The sequence below is a fragment of the Brachyhypopomus gauderio genome, chromosome 6 (assembly GCF_052324685.1).
Source record: "Brachyhypopomus gauderio isolate BG-103 chromosome 6, BGAUD_0.2, whole genome shotgun sequence".
NCBI classification, from domain to species: domain Eukaryota; kingdom Metazoa; phylum Chordata; class Actinopteri; order Gymnotiformes; family Hypopomidae; genus Brachyhypopomus; species Brachyhypopomus gauderio.
The window spans coordinates 30,778,558-30,795,405 of NC_135216.1; the positions used below are offsets into that span (position 1 = coordinate 30,778,558).

The following is a 16,848-nucleotide window of genomic DNA, read 5'->3' on the forward strand; positions in this document are numbered from 1 at the left end:
AATCTAAGAATATGTTTCCTTACGTCAGAAATGCTGACGAATTCAATCATCATGTACAAATTGAATACAATTGGAAAGACTTGAAATAGAGACAATTTTACATAAGGAATGCTTTCATTATATTTTAATATTTTTTTCTACATTCACAAAATCGGTATGGTATACAATAACCTCTTAAATGTATGTTCCTATGCTCGTTTGTTTAATCTATCTCTTTTAAAAGTGCGCAGCAAACACGCATCGTGAACACACCCTTTATGAATAGGAACCAACTTCAGCCGCCGAATACGGAGCTGCGAATAAGTAACCAAACGAATCTGAAACTGCGAATAAGTAACCAACGTCGTTTATTCGTAGATTCGCAAAGGTATATCAGTTAATCTTAGAAATACAAATCACTACCGTCAAAATAACAGAGCATATAGAATCATCAAACAAATTGAGTAACATTAATAATAGAAACAAATCTCATGATGTTTTGAAGGTCATGTGATTTCAAACAATCGCTCTAAACCGTGAATAAAAGTGTATTGCTTTCGTTTTCATACTGCCAGGAAGAGGCGCAGATGAATCTTTCTCAGGTTGGACTTCTGCTCACTCGTTCATATTATGGCATTTTATTTTGAAATAGTCACTCTAAATACAAGTGATTACGCTATTTAATAGATTCCGTTGAGAAACGTTTAGTAAAAAAATCACACCAATGTTAACCGTAGAGACCCGTAATATTTAGCAACAGCCGTCAAGGCTACAAAACAATAGGAAAACAGGCGTTTGTATCCATAGACGAACAAAATACATTTGGTGGACAGCAGTAGGTTTTTATAATTTCGGCGTAGTTTGTCGACAGTTTTGTAACTCGTAAACGTGTAAAAGGTTCAGGCTAGTTTTGTGTTTATTTCCGTAAGAGATTTCTCTTTGCCGTACTCGTGTTTACGAATTGTAGCCTATATTGTTGTGTCTATATGTTTACCTGCGTGAAGACATCGTAAACAGATATTACCTAGTTATTTATTAATATAACTTGTAACCAGAAGAAAAAACAGGCTCGGACTCTTTAAAGCGTGTGTGCCACATTACTTCAGTTACATTAGCGATGTGCTGCACACAGAGAGACGCAGGGCTCGTGCTCTCTTCAGAGTTGGAGCAGACAATCAACAGAAAATATGAATAATCACCGAAATATGCATTTATAAAGAATACAGAGCCTTGGTATTTCCTTCTAACCGAGATCCAGACATGGGAAGGGTGGTGTATGTGAAAACTGAAAGTAGAAGAAGAAGAAAAGTGGCCATAAATCTTATAGTTGAGGATAGACAGAAATCACTTAGAGTAAGATAGAGCCAGGGTAGTGACACTAGCAACCAAGGTGAAGTCTGAATTATGAAGATAACTTTATGGGCATGTTAGAGAACAGCCTTGTAACAACCAATGAGTATCAGAAGGCCTCTAATTAGAAAACTCATTTACACATGGGAATAATAATAATGGGTGACAGAAGCAGCAGACACAGGAGGTGGTGCTGGGTCGACTTTAATGTCCATCTCCATCATAGATACAGCTCAACTTAAAGCAGGTAAATGCTAAACAAATTTAAGGGAACAGAGGAGCAGACAGCACCCTGAAGAGAGTCACGTTAACATGACCTCAACAGGTAGCGCGACGTCAGACGACGGCAGCAACGACGTTAAGTAGGACCTGTGGGTGACCGGAAATGAGTAACAGGTGCACAGAATGATGAGCAGTGATCAGTAGGCGGGGATTGTGATCTAGGGAGTGAACAGGAGGAGGAGTGTTGTAAAGTGGGCGGCTCCCCTGTGGAGCTGGACCGGCCTACCGTGACAATAACAAATAAAATATCCTGCACAATCAAGTTGGTATACACCATTCTGTAATATTTGTGTTGATGGTCATTGTATTCATCACATTCTAGTGAATTCTAGCTACAAAATGTCAAGTAGTATTATTGTTCATTACTGAACATGCAACTTCTGTTGTAATATTTTAATCCTTCTGTTCCGCTATTGGAGGCTGAATTCATGTCAGATCCAGGACCTGATGATGTAATGGACACCCTAGCAGTGACCCATGACCCCTCTGTCTCAGAAGGAATCTGTGAGGTGGGAGATGATTCTGGAATCACAAGCCCTGATAGGCACACAGAAGAGACTCGCAATAAATCCGACCAAGAAACTACTGAGCACCCAGAGAATGAAGATAAAGGTGATTATTGTGGAAAAAATCAAGTTGATGTTTAGTTAAACTTTATACAATAACTAAAGTTGGAATTTAAAAATAGAAAACTGGAATTATTTTCATTTGCATTATTTACTACCACGCTCACACAGAAAATGCAGAATGAGGTAATTAAACACTGAAAGATTTGTCAGCGTCATTTGCACTGTTATGAAGGGTGACCTTAAATTGATAAAACTCTGAACTGATTCTCATCTCTGTGTCATCAAACTGCAGACCACAATAAGAGTTTAGAACAGCCTACTAACAGTGCAGAAAGACAAACACCAGCAGAACAAGAGGTGGGTACTGGCTACAATGAAATTAGATATGAGAGTATGTGTCTGAGATTACATTATTACTAAACAAACACACAGAAATAATGTTATCAGAGGATATTACCCAAAGACATATTTTGATCACATGATCACATTCTTTCTTTCAAAAAGAGAGGAGGTATTGGAGTAGGTGTTGATGGGTGCACAGGAACAACTCCTAAATCATCCCAGCCTGATTTCAGCACAGAGAAGACCAGGATGGAACCAGAAACAGAGTCAGATGAACCATTAAAACTGGACGTGCTCAAGAGATCAAACAGTACAATACTCGAATCATCACAAGCTGATGGACCTGAAGAAATTATCAGTACAGCACATGAACCATCAGACTGCAGGATTTCACCTCCTAGTGAAATGAGTAAGAATGATAACGATTTAGATTAATGAAATCGTTCCTCTATTGTATAGAATTACATTGGATAGTAATTGTTTGCTTTTCTGTTCAAGATCAGGAAGGTCAGAGTCTCACCATTGTGGTGTTTGGAAACATTTCTGCAGTCTGCTTTGGAGATGAGAACATCTTACTTGGACAAGAGCACGTTCCTCCAGATCAGGCCCACTTACCCATACAAAGAACTGTTTCAGGACGAATCATATCAGTGATCAACATGCTTGATTTACATGAGGGAGAACTTTACCTGGACCCTGTAGATGATGTAATTGATCAGTTATTGAAGGAAAACAACATCCATTCTTTTGTCTTTGCGTTAAAACTTGGCCAGTTAACAGATACTGATAAGCTGGGGTTAGAGTGGCTACAGAGCAGGTTTGGTGAAGGTGTTCTACCGTATGTGATGATTCTGTTCACTTATGAGAGAGAGGAGGACTGTGACACCATCATAGACGACCTGAAGGACAACAGTGTTCTAGTAGAACTGCTGAAGAAGTGTGGAGACAGATATCACACCTTCAGCAAGAGCATGAACAACCAATCAGAGATGAGGACACTGGTGGAGAAGATTGATCATCTGGTCTCTGATAACAACCAGCACTGCTACACTGCTGATATGTACCACACAGGACTGAAGTTCACTGGTGAGAATATTTTTTTCCTTGTTGTTGATAGCAATTACTTTAAAATTACATTTAAAAAATCCTCAGGGTATCACACCTCATTAAAGTGCACAGAAAAGCAACATGTTAGGGGCCACGTAACTAATAAATGTTTGTTTTTTAAATAGTAAAAACAGGAAAAAAAAATTCTGTTAACCAATCACATTACTGTCATATACATACAGATCAGATGTGACACTACAGTCACTAAGTAATAAGACACTACAGTCCATGGAGAAAAAAACAACACATGATCTGCCTTTGGTTAGAACCATTGACTGTATATATAATGGACTGGACGACGCGAGTGAAAAATGAAGCCTCCGTGAGTCAGCTGCCCTCTAGTGGCTGGCTGCAGTACAACTTTTAACCCCGCCCATTCCCATGTAAGTGGACGGGCCGAACGACAAACTTTGAATTTTTATTACATGTAAAATAAGTTTTTTGAGCAATTATATTTTGTCAATTCTATAAGACCCCATTGCATTAGTATCTCTCCCGGTGTTTTTCTCTACGATAAACAGATTTTATAGAAGTTATTAAGTGTTACTTAAAGGGGTGTGGCGATAAGGTGATTGACAGTTAATAGCTGCGTTGGTTGACATCTAATACCAGACGCTCAAACGTGAACGCGAAACTCTCGACAACAAAACTCTCGACAGCAGTATTAAAACCTTTTACCTTTGTTTATTTTGTAAAACGTCAAAAGTGTCTATACTGGTGGGCGTATCCTAACGAATGTCGGGGCGGAGATACGGTCTCTGGCGGAGATACTGTCCTGCCTACCGGTTCTAATGCGCATGCTCTGGCTCCAATTTTCAAAATGGCGGTGTCCGTGCGGCCATCTTGGTGGCTTCAAAAACTCACAATGGAAGTCAACGGTGACGTACCGTCCATTATACGGTCAATGGTTAGAACACAATCTCTGTGGCAGTCTGGAGATTATCATGAAATGTTTGACCGGTGATCTCCATCAGACATTTTGAAACTGTTTGTCTTCTGTTTTGGTTTCATTTCCAGATCAGCATCAGTCTTCATTTCAGTACAGTGACAATACAAACAATATCAATGTGCTGAAACAGTCTGAAGAACCAAAGGAGGTAGAAACAAGCACGGAGGTGATAATTGTAGAATAAATGTGCTTTAAAGTTTCACTAAAACAGCATCTGAAGATACTATAGCCTAATGTACATTTTGCTAAATAATTCAGGCAATCAAGCACTTTTCTCTATACAAGACACCTGAAGCTAATGCACAAGAGGACACCATCTGTGACAGTGACATGAAGTCTGAAAAGAACAAAGAGGAACCGGATCCATCAGGTTCTGGTAGAACATCGTTCAGCAAAATCAGTAAGAATGCTTTAAAGAAATGTAATATATAATTAGTGTAAGTAGATTTATGCCATATAATTCCATTCTAACATAAAGCAATTTTTTACCTTAACAGTACATTTGTTTATGACTCCAAGTCATGGAAAAATGTCCAGTATTGTGAAGCTCACATTTTGTATAGATAACTCCAACTTGTCAGTGAAACTTGTTAACCATTCTAATTGAACAATAGTATTTCAGACATGTTGATCTTAAAATGGATTTGGACTTCTAGAAAAGCATGTATTGAGTATCATCAAAATGACTTCTACTAATTTTCATTCTTTATTATTGATCCCCCCCCCCCCCCCCCCCCAACTTCAGCTGAAGTGCAGCATCAAGGTGATAATGTAGGGTCTCCAGCCATCAAACTGGACCCAAATACACCCAGAAAGGTCATTTATTTCATGTTACATATCATGTATAAACACAGTGTAACGGGGTGACAGAAGCAGCAGACGTGGAGAATGGTGCCGTGAAATCTCTAATGTCCATCACACAACAATCACAATAACACTCAAAACCAAGAGAGTAAAGCCAGACGCACACAGTGAAGGGCGATCACCACTAATAGTGCAGTAGGGGCAGAGTCCGTAATTTGGTGAACGGAGGGACGGCAGGCAGACGACACAGCTCACACGCTCACTCCTCTAGGCTCAAGGAATGTACTCTCTCTCAAGAGGGCTCTCAAGGTAGTTGGGTGCTACCGTGAAACACAGACTTTTAAATACCTGAGCTGAATGTGAGCTTGTGTCATTAATTTACATAATTATGTTTCTACTACATTCTACATTTTCTATGCATTTCCATGCATTTCATTGCAGTGATAAATTGAATCTTAATATTACAAAAGATGTTATCCACAGGATGTTCACCTTGTGTGTATGGTATTGTTACATCACAGGGAGCCGTGGCAGATCTGGGAGCAGCAGAAGATGGACCAGGCCCAAGGGAAGAAGATAAGCTTCAACAGATAAATAGTCTTTTCCACAGACTCAACCTTGGTGCCCAGCATACACTGAAAACAGCCGACGTTCTCAAAATAACAGCCCCCTCATTAACGTGCCATGAACTCTGTGAGGAGAAAGACTTAGCTCATACATTCCTACAAAGACTGCTGATGATGGACTACACAGCACGGTACATCTCAGTGAGAGAGCAGGACACTCATACCAGCACACAACAGAAAGCCGCTGATGACATAGATGTCTTTGCTGCCCTGTTTGGCAAGGAGACTCTAGTAGTTGATAGGCCAACACAGACCAACACAGGCCAGCACAGCTCCCCCCAGATTCACCCAATGGATATTCAGATGGTTGCTTTTCACAGTGCAGACCAGTTCCTTCGACAGCTAATGGTGACTAAGTTGTCCCAGTGCCAGTACGCTGTGCCTCTGATTGTTCCCAACCCCTTCACCGGTGAACTGGAATTTCCACTGTGGACTCTACGACAGATCAAAAAAACGTGGAATTCAAAGGACAGTAGGGGTGTCACAAGCAAAACCAAACCAATGTATGAAGCTGAAACTCCGATGGTGGCTTTCCTCAGACTGGGTTCTGTGTCATCATCTAAATCACAACTGATAAACAGCTTGATAAGTGAACGACACCGTACATTTTTTGACAGAAACTGCCCACAGAGCAGCAAAACCCGACTTCTGCTGGATGGAGTTGTTGAAATTGCCTGGTATTGCCCATCTGTTAAGAACTCTGATGGGTTCTCAGACTGCACAGCGTTCTGTAATCTTCATGGTGATGCTGGAGTCAACTGCATCCAGCGTGATATTTTGCTAAACATGTCTACAGTAAACATTGTCCTATTACCACAACTTGGCAAGGGTGACAGTAATATGACAATAGTGAAGGATCTCTCGAAGTCTCCAAAACCTCTTATTTTTGTTCTCACTGATGATGACATAACTGTTCAGAAAATGTGGGAAGGAAAGTACAAACTCGGTGTAAAAAACAGAAGTCAGTTTGATGTGGCTAAAGAATTAAGAAGAACAATTCAAGAATGTTGCACAAAATCAAATCCCTTTAAACTTGAGAATGTTGGCCAACATTCAGTAATAGTGGATGAAGACGTGGGAGAATGTCAGAGTGCAAAAGAAGCAGCAACCCGGATCATGAGTCTTCTGCAAAACCAAGAACTGGCAAACATCAAAGCTGAACACTTACCCTGTCAAGGACAACTATGGCATGACTGGTGTCAGAAGAACAAAAATTTATACCGCTTAATGGGACACCTGGAAAAACATAAAACTTCCATAAAACATGAAATGTATCAAACTCGAAGTCAGCAGAAAAAGTGTGCTTTTAGTCCCTTTATGAAACTGGTCCTTGATAGTCTGAACATGCTAAGAGAAAATGAAAGAGTGTATTTTCTGAAGTGGGTTGGAATTCTACTTGACAGACTTACTTCAGATTACCTGTCTGAACTTCATCATGCTTACAATGAGAAATGGTCCATAGTTTTGGATTTGAAAAAACACAATAAATCAGCATTACTCACATCTCATCACAGAGAGCTTGAAAAAATTTCAGAAGACATGAATGCTGCAACCTTTGGTGTAGAACACATCATTAGAGAAATGGGTCAAATATATGAATCTTATACTTCAATAAAAAGCGCAGAAGACAACAAGAGTGAGCAACTAAATGTTTCCTCCCTCCCTCAGAGAGCTGCAGAAATTGTTATCTCTGGATACCCAATGGAGCTGATGGATGGAGATGCTGGTCATGTCCCTCTGGTCTGGGTTTCAGCAGTTCTAGATGAACTCATCAAGATCCTGGGAGACCAGAGAGTCTTTGTGCTGTCAGTGTTGGGGATCCAGAGCTCTGGTAAATCCACCATGCTCAATGCCATGTTTGGACTCCAGTTTGCAGTCAGTGCAGGCAGGTGCACCAGAGGAGCCTTCATGCAGCTGGTCAAAGTGTCAGAGGAGATGAAGGCAGAGCTGAAGTTTGACTACATTCTAGTTGTTGACACTGAAGGTCTTCGAGCAGTTGAACTGACTGGAATAGCAAGCATACATCATGATAATGAACTTGCCACATTTGTCATAGGTCTTGGAAATTTAACTTTGATCAACATTTTTGGAGAGAACCCTGCTGAGATGCAGGACATCCTTCAGATTGTTGTTCAGGCCTTCCTGAGGATGAAGAAGGTCAGACTGAACCCAAGCTGTATGTTTGTACATCAGAATGTTGGAGATATTACAGCCGGAGAGAAAAACATGGAAGGAAGGAGACGATTGCTAGGGAAACTGGATGAGATGACCAAGCTAGCCGCAAAAGAGGAAGTCAGTGAAGCTGAGTGTTTCAGCGACATCATTGCATTCAATGTACAGACAGATGTGAAGTACTTTGCACAGCTGTGGGAGGGCAGTCCACCCATGGCTCCACCAAACCCTTCATACAGCGAAAACATTCATGAGCTGAAGAGAAACATACTGTCTAAAATCTCCACAAACAGAGGTGTGACACTCTCACAGTTCAAAGCAAGCATTGGTGATTTATGGAATGCACTTCTGAATGAAAATTTTGTGTTTAGCTTCAGAAACACTCTAGAGGTGGCAGCATACAGGAAATTGGAGCATGAGTACAGTAAATGGACCTGGAGCCTAAGGAGTGCTATGATGGCACTTGAGAACAAACTACACAACAGAGTCGCCAATGAAAAGTCCTTAAAGGTTGAGAAAAATTATATTGTGCTACAAATGAAAGAGACAAAGAAAGAGGTGGATGAATCAGTGAATCTCTTCTTCAGTGAAGACCATGATAAAGACATTTTGATCCAGTGGCGTGACAGATTTGAGAAAAAAATAGTGGATCTGTACAGCAAACTTGTGGAAGGAACTAAACGAAAGCTGGATAATGTTTGTCAACAGAAAATTGCAAAACAGAACATAGATGATCAGAAGATAAAGTATGAAAACAAGCTCTTTAAATTAAGCAAAGAGCTTGCACTGAGTTTGAAAAAAGAGGAAACTGATCAAAATGCACTTGAGAACAATTTTAACGATATATGGTCCAAGTGGGTCACGGAATTGACCCAGGATGCACCATCAGTTGGTGACATTGATATTTGGGGTGATGTTATAAACATTTTGACTGAAACCTATGAACTATCTCTTGTTTGTGAGCGACAGAACCAGGTTAACTACAAAAAGTTTGATGTCTTGGGTAATTACTCAGACTATGTGATTTATAAAAAGCCTCAAGAACCTCTTCAAGCAAGTCAGCATCCAACAGAAGAGTGTGAAAAGGTAGACAGTGAGGAAGGCACTGGTGTGTTTCTTCACTTGGGCCATAAAATGTACGGTGCTGCAAAATGGGTTTACTCAAAGCTCCCAAGGAAGAATAAAAAATCTGAAAATGAGCCAAAAGCAAAGATGTTATCAGCAGAGGACAATGACAGTGACTATAATGATGATGATGTCTTAAGGGCCCTTGCTGTAAATGCTTTCCAAAAAGTGAAAAAAGAAATTCAGGGTATCTCCAGTTCTGAAGTCGGGTACAATCATAGCTACATTCAACAAATTATCGAATCTGTTAAAATCAGTGTGATTGCACATGAATCAAAAGCCCTATCCGGACGGGATTAGTTTTTCAGGGGGACGTCTGTGAAAAATATTTCACCCTTGTACTCAGTGATAAAACTCTTGCATCCGGACAGCAATTGAAAAAACAGGAGGACCCGTGAGTTTTTGGCTTTCTCGGTCACATGACATCGCCTTGTCACGTGATAGCATGTTTAATAATGTCACACTGCCAACTCTGATGATTCCTTTTTAACTTTTAACTTTACTACTGTTCAGTTCAGCATTTAAGATCTCCGTTTAAGTTAAGCTATTTTGTTAAACCAATACAGAAAACACATTATAAAAAATCGCTAATGAATGTAAATAGCTAAATAAATCCGTTAAATAAAATAAAATAAATCCATTAAAAAATCCAGTAAATCCATTTTCGCTCGCCGCTGTCTTTACGTGGATCTCCGTGAAAACGCGCGCCCAACGTGTAACTACGGTGCGTGGCAGTGGACATATAGCTGTTTTATTAAACGCGAGGTGATGTCTGCATGTATAAACTCAGACATGTGGATCCGGACGGGACTAAAATTACCAGACGACCACGGAGTACAGCGAAAAACAGTAGGTAATTCCGCCTGTAATTTTCTCTGAGGACGTCTGAGAAAAACACGGACATGCTCGTTCCGGACGGGATTAAAATCACAGAGGACCCCCCGTAAAAGTGAAAATTACCCCAGGACCCCCTGAGAAACTAATCCCGTCCGGATAGGGCTAAAGTCTCAATATATGCTCAAAAAAGAATTCACAGTAGATCTCTGCCTCTATGTCTGTGACTTTGCAGCTGAACAGTTTACTGAGCTACACAAAAAATTCAAGGAAGCCAATGATGTGAAAGGGTACCTGGAGAAACAGAAGCCTCAGTACCTGAAGGTCTTCAAGAACTACTGCAGTGGTGCGACTTCTACAGCTGTGTTTGCTCAGTTCATAGTGCAGAAACTTGAGCCTTCTATCCTGCAGGCTGCATACGACCAAACCTCCATTGATCTGACTGAGAAAATGAAACGTGATGTTCCTGCATTTAGTGGAAATCGGTCAAATCTAGAAAAATACATTCTGACATCCCTAGCAGAAGAGGAGAACTTTGAGAATTATATAGAATACATTCACAAACCCAAGGAGCATTTCAACCACTTCATTACAAAGGAAGTCAACAACTTTATTGAAAAGTGTCCAGAGGTTACAGAAACACTGAAAAAGAACATCTCATCTAAAGGAGAGTGTGTGATGGCTGCTGTGAATGAAGCAACAGTGGAGGACTGTGGAGGGAATGTGGACACGTGGCTACAGCATTTATCCATTAAGCTAAAAGATGAGCTTCAATTCAAAGAACAAGAATGTGTTGATCAGAAAGAAATTACAGACCTGGGTTTCCTTCAAAAGGTTGTAAAAAATGGTCTAAAAGACATCACCTCAAAGTTAAGCAGTAGATTTCAATGTGTATCTGACCTCAATCTGGAAATGTTCAGGAAGAAACCTGATCAGATTCTGATAGAACATCTCTGCAGGTGCTGCTGGGAGCAGTGTCCATTCTGCAACGCTATCTGCACCAACACAATGGAGGACCACACTGGAGATCACATGGTCCGTTTCCATCGCAACTGTGGAATCAATGGGTGGTCTTTCAAGTTCTCAGATAACCTCGGAATTGATTTCTGCACAACTGCTGTTTCAAGTGATTTGCTTTTTCGCACCTCTGCTGGAGTGTTTCCTTTTAAAGAGTACCGAAAAGCAGGTGGAGAACATGCCAGATGGAACATCACTCCTGACATCTCAGAGATGCCATACTGGAAGTGGTTTGTGTGCAGGTTTCAGGAAAATCTGGAAAACCATTACAAAAAAAGATTCATGGGTAATGGGGCGATTCCACCTGAATGGAGGAATTACACTAAAGATGCAGCTATTAAGAGTCTCTGTGAGTTATAGCAGAGCACAGAAAAACACCAAATGGTTTTGTAAACACCTTCTAAGCTCTAGAAAGCTAATTCTGTGACCTTATAAATTAATATTAGGTATTGCGTCATTTCACGTCTTGTGTACTGTCATGTATTGTGTACTGTCATGTATTGTGTATTATCACGTTTTTCCTGTAAGTTGAATGTCACGCTGTTCTTCTCTTTCTCTGGAAGATCACTGTAGTTCTTAGACTCAACAGATAGCGCCTAGCATTCTAGCATACTATTGTTATATTGAATACAGCAGCCTACATGTCCAATGCATCCTATGTATCAGGCTTCATTCTATCCCATAATACAACTGTGGAGCTGTCTGTTGTTTTTAGAATGTTGCACATGAGATGTTGGTGCACTTGCCGAGATAAATATGCCATATATGTCACATCCTGGAGAAATAAAGTGCTTCTGATTCAAAGCATATGATATTATTTATACACATTATATGTGCTGCCACTGCTGGAGTGCAGTGGCGCCACCAGCCCACTAGGGGAGCAGGTGGGCAGGTTAACTTAAGTTTCTGCAATAAGCCCTTTTCACACTTCCGCATTTTTTCTTCCGGAAGCTCTCGTCGCAGGGTAAAGTTACTTCCGTTACACATTAAACAATGGCAGAGTCCAATAACAAGAGCTTTTGCAGTACACCAGGGTGCTCGATCTCGAAGCAAAAACAGTCGTATCTCAGTTTCTACGGTTTTCCGGCTGACGACGAGCAGAAAAGAAAATGGGTTTGTGCAATTAGGAGGGATGAAGGGGAAAACTTTGTGATACGGAGCATCTTTGTGTGTAGCCAGCATTTCACTGCTGCAGACTACATAGCAGGAAGCTCGCGGCTAAAAGTTGGTGCTGTTCCCTGTTACTGTCCCCAGTACTGTTACTGTCCCCGGTACTGTTACTGTTCCCAGCCGGTTTCAGTGGAACAGTTGCTGTCCGCGTTTGAAAGATCAAGCTCTTGGCTGGGAGTACACGTACATCCGCTAGCATCTAGCTGTGACCCCCTAGCATCTAGCCCCGGTTCGCTAGCTTCTAGCCCCGGTCCGATAGCTTCTAGCCCCGGTCCGCTAGCATCTAGCCCCGGTTCGCTAGCATCTAGCTCCGGTTCGCTAGCTTCTAGCCCCGGTCCGATAGCTTCTAGCCCCGGTTCGATAGCTTCTAGCCCCGGTCCGATAGCTTCTAGCCCCGGTCCGATAGCTTCTAGCCGTGATCCGATAGCTTCTAGCCGTGATCCGCTAGCTTCTAGCCCCGATCCGCTAGCTTCTAGCCCCGGTTCGCTAGCTTCTAGCCCCGGTTCGCTAGCTTCTAGCCCTGGTTCGCTAGCTTCTAGCCGTGATCCGATAGCTTCTAGCCGTGATCCGCTAGCTTCTAGCCGTGATCCGCTAGCTTCTAGCCCCGGTTCGCTAGCTTCTAGCCCCGGTTCGCTAGCTTCTAGCCCCGGTTCGCTAGCTTCTAGCCCCGGTTCGCTAGCTTCTAGCCGTGATCCGATAGCTTCTAGCCCCGATCCGATAGCTTCTAGCCCCGGTTCGCTAGCTTCTAGCCCCGGTTCGCTAGCTTCTAGCCGTGATCCGATAGCTTCTAGCCCCGGTTCGCTAGCTTCTAGCCCCGGTTCGCTAGCTTCTAGCCGTGATCCGATAGCTTCTAGCCCCGATCCGATAGCTTCTAGCCCCGGTTCGCTAGCTTCTAGCCGTGATTCGATAGCATCTAGCTAGAAAAGAGCAAGCTCTCGGCTGGCAGTACACCACGAACATCTACTAGTCGAGAGTTTGCTCTTTCAAATGCGGACAGCAACTGTTCCACTGAAACGGGCTCTGAAACTAGCTGTGATCCGCTAGCATCCAGCTCTGCTCGGTAGCATCCAGCTCTGACCATCACTTTGCTGTCGACTATATTGGACACTGAATAAACAATAACACGTAATAACTTGGTGTGTGTCATGAACTTTATTGATACTGATGTAAACCAAACAATCAATAGCTGACGTCCCTTGGCTTGCTAAAGCTGGGCGTACACTGTACGATATTTTAAATCATGTACTCAGCTCCAGCTAAAACTACGACTAAATCGCAGGGAGAGTCGGCTCGTGGAGCTGCTTCAACAGTGCGATACTCTCACAAGGAGCGATTTGAATTTCAAACATGTTTGATATTCTTGCGACGCTGCGATTTCTGATCGGGAGTTGGTCGTGAGGTGTGAATCGCTCCTCGTTAACCCGTGTAAACTATACGATGCACGACACGCGATTGAGCCGAAACTCAGCCCGATCGCAAAAATAGTCGCACGAGTGAAAAATCGGCTGAAAATGGGCCAAAAATCGCACAGTGTACGCCCAGCTTAACCTAGCTAGATATTGTTAACTAAAGCTGTCAGTATCATATGTAATATTATAATATATATCATAATAATATAGACTGTTTTACCACTCCGTAGGATGACTAATGGAACTAGCTATTGTGACGGGCAGGTGTGAGCAACAAAAAGGAAGCGATCACGCCAAGTCTCAGGGAAAAAGGGTGGTTTAATAGAAAGTGTGCAAACCTAAAACCCGTGCAATAGATCCAAATTAAGGATATAATGACCAGCGGTCAACTGGTACAAAGACAAGACATATATAGGCAAACAAACGACCCTCAGGTGAGACGGATCACGGGCTCCGCCCACCTGAGGGACGCACATGACGTCACCAGACAATAACAACAACAGCCGCTGTGGACAGAGACGGCCGGTAGGGGGCCGCCTCACCGTGACAGCTATACCTTAAATAATAGTTAGTTACCTAGCTAGTGCTAGCTGGTGTTAGCTTACCCTGGTATAAGTGAATAAATTATTCTACAAACAATTTGTAGCCTCTATTTAACTTGGAACCGTTCGTTGTTGAATGTTCTCCAACGATACTGGAAACATTTAAAATTCAGTCTCGGCAGCGACGACAGGGATGAAGTAAACACACGCTCCATGCTGAGGTGAATTGACAACAACTATCTTCTGCGAGTACCGGAACTTGTTTTACCCGGCGGTGACGTATTTCCGCTTTGTTGTGAAAAGGGCCTATTGAATAAGAAAACAAGTGAAGAGAGTCTGAACTGGTAGCGTCCCGCAGGTTGTTGTTCTCAAAGTTATTTTTTACACAGAGCATGGGAAATATATGCCTGTAAGTATGAGTGCATTTTTAGTTCATGTAGAGTGATGTAATGTAGTTTGTAGTCTTGTTTATGTTATTACGCAGTCGCGCTCATCAATGCTAATCGCGTTAGCTTGTCTATGGGAAAACCCATTATATGTTAGCATCGAGCTAGCGGGATGCATGCTACCTAGTGTTTATCCTTTATGGGACAGTGGAGCTTTAATTTAGATCGTGAAATATGTATATTATGTGACTATAGGCTATGCGTGTTATACTGTTATACTTCTCTCTTATGTTTGTAGTTTTACAGTGCCTTCATTAGAGAGTCAAATAAACCCTACAACGATGATGGAAAACCTTTACCTCTTATTTTGAAGAACTGTTATCTATCTGCATAACTGGACATCCAAGTACAGCAAGGGCAGAATATTATATATAAAGTCAACATAAATAACATTTTAGAGTGATGTTATTCACAATTCCTCAATTTTGCAAGTTAGTTTTGTGAAACATCATTCTGTAACTTAATGAAGCTTAACCTAATGAAACTTAATGAAGCATAACAACGTAAAGAATTAAATGTATTGACTTTGTAGCGCTTTCTCTTCTCCCGTCTTAGCGCAGCGTGTCCGTTTGATGCAAAAAGAATGTCACCAGTCTTGTGTCTTTTAATTACTTATTAAAGCTAATACAAACCAGAAATAATAAAGAGATCTCTGAGAGTACACAGAAGTGACAGCCTAGTGTCACCCAGTGTGCAGCTCTAACACCAGTCTGCGTCTCTCTCCATTTTATATGATTCCAGACATGCTCCCTTCCCTGTTTTTGGACATAGGAGCTGCACAAAGATTCCATACGTGAAACCTACAGCTGTTTTCTCCCCTAATTTGGAAGCAAACTCTTCGCTTGCTGCTCTTGTCAAATTAACTTACAGAGGCTTATTTTTCCCATCCTTGCGCTGTGCGCAATTGGCTGCCGCTTCTCGCCGGTGTGTGTGTGTGATCGGTTGTCTGTGACTTGTACCTGTGTTAAATTGTAAAGCGCCTTGGGAATTTGGAAAGGCGCTATATAAATCGAACATTCCTTCCTTCCTTCCTCCTTAGAAGGAGGACGGCAGGCACCCTAGAGTCTAGAAGAAGAGCAGACCAGCACTCGCCCAGACATTCCTGATAATACACAATTCTATTAATACTATACTGTAAGCAAAATATAAAGTGATTAATATAAGAAATCTAGTTAATACTTTAAGGCTAATCAAATTATATAAGGATTATAAAGAGCTATTTGATTAGAATATACGAGTTTTCATTCTCGAGTATTGTGGTTAAAATATACCTTAGCATTCTTTTTCACATAAAATTCTTCAACAACTTCAACTCCTCCAAATTTCTGGCATTACTCATTTAATCATGATCAATATACATTTGATTTCACAGACGCTGCACGCTGTGGTTTCTGGCCTTTACTTTTTCTCCACTGAAGTTGTAAAGGTTGGAGCTGTTGCTCAGTACAGGGGTCACACAGCTTCGTGGATCTCTAATGACACTAGAACTTCAAGACTATCTTGTTCCTGCTTCTGTTCATAAGTGAGTCAACGCAAAATTTGTGTCAATAATCTATAGCAGATATGAAAAAACTGAATTTGTAATCCAGAAATAAGATGTTGCCACAGTGTAGTGAATATAGTCTTTAAATAATAATCATGTTATGTATAAATCAGAAATAATGGGCTACGGTAAATATCACTTTGGTCATTTAAGTGTAGTAAAAGCCACAATTCCTATTATGAAATTAGTCTTAATGATGTAATGACTGTTCATAACAACAGTGGTTCCCAAACCTTTCCTGCAATTGCCTCCCTTTTGAAGATAAGAATATTTTAGAATATTTTATTTAGTTTTTGATGGTATGATAGTTCAAATTAACCATGCAATTTCAAAGAATTGCCCACTGTAATGAAACGGCCATGTGGTTTCAAAGAATCGCCCACCGGAGAGGAATGACCACGTGATTTCAAGGATTCACCCACCGCAGTGAATAAATATCCTTGGGCACTAGGATACTTTGATTTTAATAGCGACGTGGGTCGGCACTGGAAGCGGAGGTAAACGGGCTCTGTTCGCTTTATTTCGTTTATTGCCTGACTGTATTCTACAATTACCAGTACAGTAATAATGCAGTGTTCGATT

At 41.4% G+C, this 16,848-nt stretch overlaps 1 protein-coding gene and 1 long non-coding RNA gene across 6 annotated transcripts; both read left to right on the forward strand.

Moving 5' to 3' along the window:
• The first annotated feature begins 280 nt into the window (after positions 1-280).
• Positions 281-12,743, forward strand: LOC143517651 (interferon-induced very large GTPase 1-like). Of its 3 annotated transcripts, XM_077010382.1 has the most exons (10): positions 424-581; positions 2,031-2,223; positions 2,473-2,537; positions 2,685-2,931; positions 3,021-3,608; positions 4,647-4,744; positions 4,837-4,978; positions 5,324-5,394; positions 5,904-9,584; positions 10,311-12,743. In XM_077010382.1, exons 1-10 carry the CDS (start codon positions 567-569, stop codon positions 11,514-11,516), a joined length of 6,306 nt encoding a protein of 2,101 aa, XP_076866497.1. In that variant the 5' UTR covers positions 424-566; the 3' UTR covers positions 11,517-12,743. The 3 variants fall into 3 exon arrangements, with proteins under 3 accessions (XP_076866495.1, XP_076866497.1, XP_076866496.1); XM_077010380.1 differs by lacking the exon at positions 424-581 and adding an exon at positions 281-367 and having other exon boundaries at positions 5,904-10,317; XM_077010381.1 differs by having other exon boundaries at positions 4,864-4,978; positions 5,904-10,317.
• Positions 12,744-12,892: 149 nt separating this feature from the next.
• LOC143517673 (uncharacterized) lies at positions 12,893-16,719 on the forward strand. Of its 3 annotated transcripts, XR_013132010.1 has the most exons (4): positions 12,893-14,686; positions 15,465-15,647; positions 15,763-15,857; positions 16,096-16,719. It is a non-coding gene; the product is annotated as an uncharacterized LOC143517673 (long non-coding RNA). The 3 variants fall into 3 exon arrangements; XR_013132009.1 differs by having other exon boundaries at positions 14,962-15,857; XR_013132008.1 differs by having other exon boundaries at positions 15,465-15,857.
• Positions 16,720-16,848: the final 129 nt, after the last annotated feature.

Excerpts from the sequence above, each read along its gene's own strand:
- LOC143517651 (XM_077010382.1), top strand. Across the intron at positions 2,538-2,684 it reads AAACACCAGCAGAACAAGAG|AGAGGAGGTATTGGAGTAGG; the intron begins GTGGGTACTGGC and ends TCTTTCAAAAAG. Across the intron at positions 3,609-4,646 it reads CACAGGACTGAAGTTCACTG|ATCAGCATCAGTCTTCATTT; the intron begins GTGAGAATATTT and ends TTTCATTTCCAG.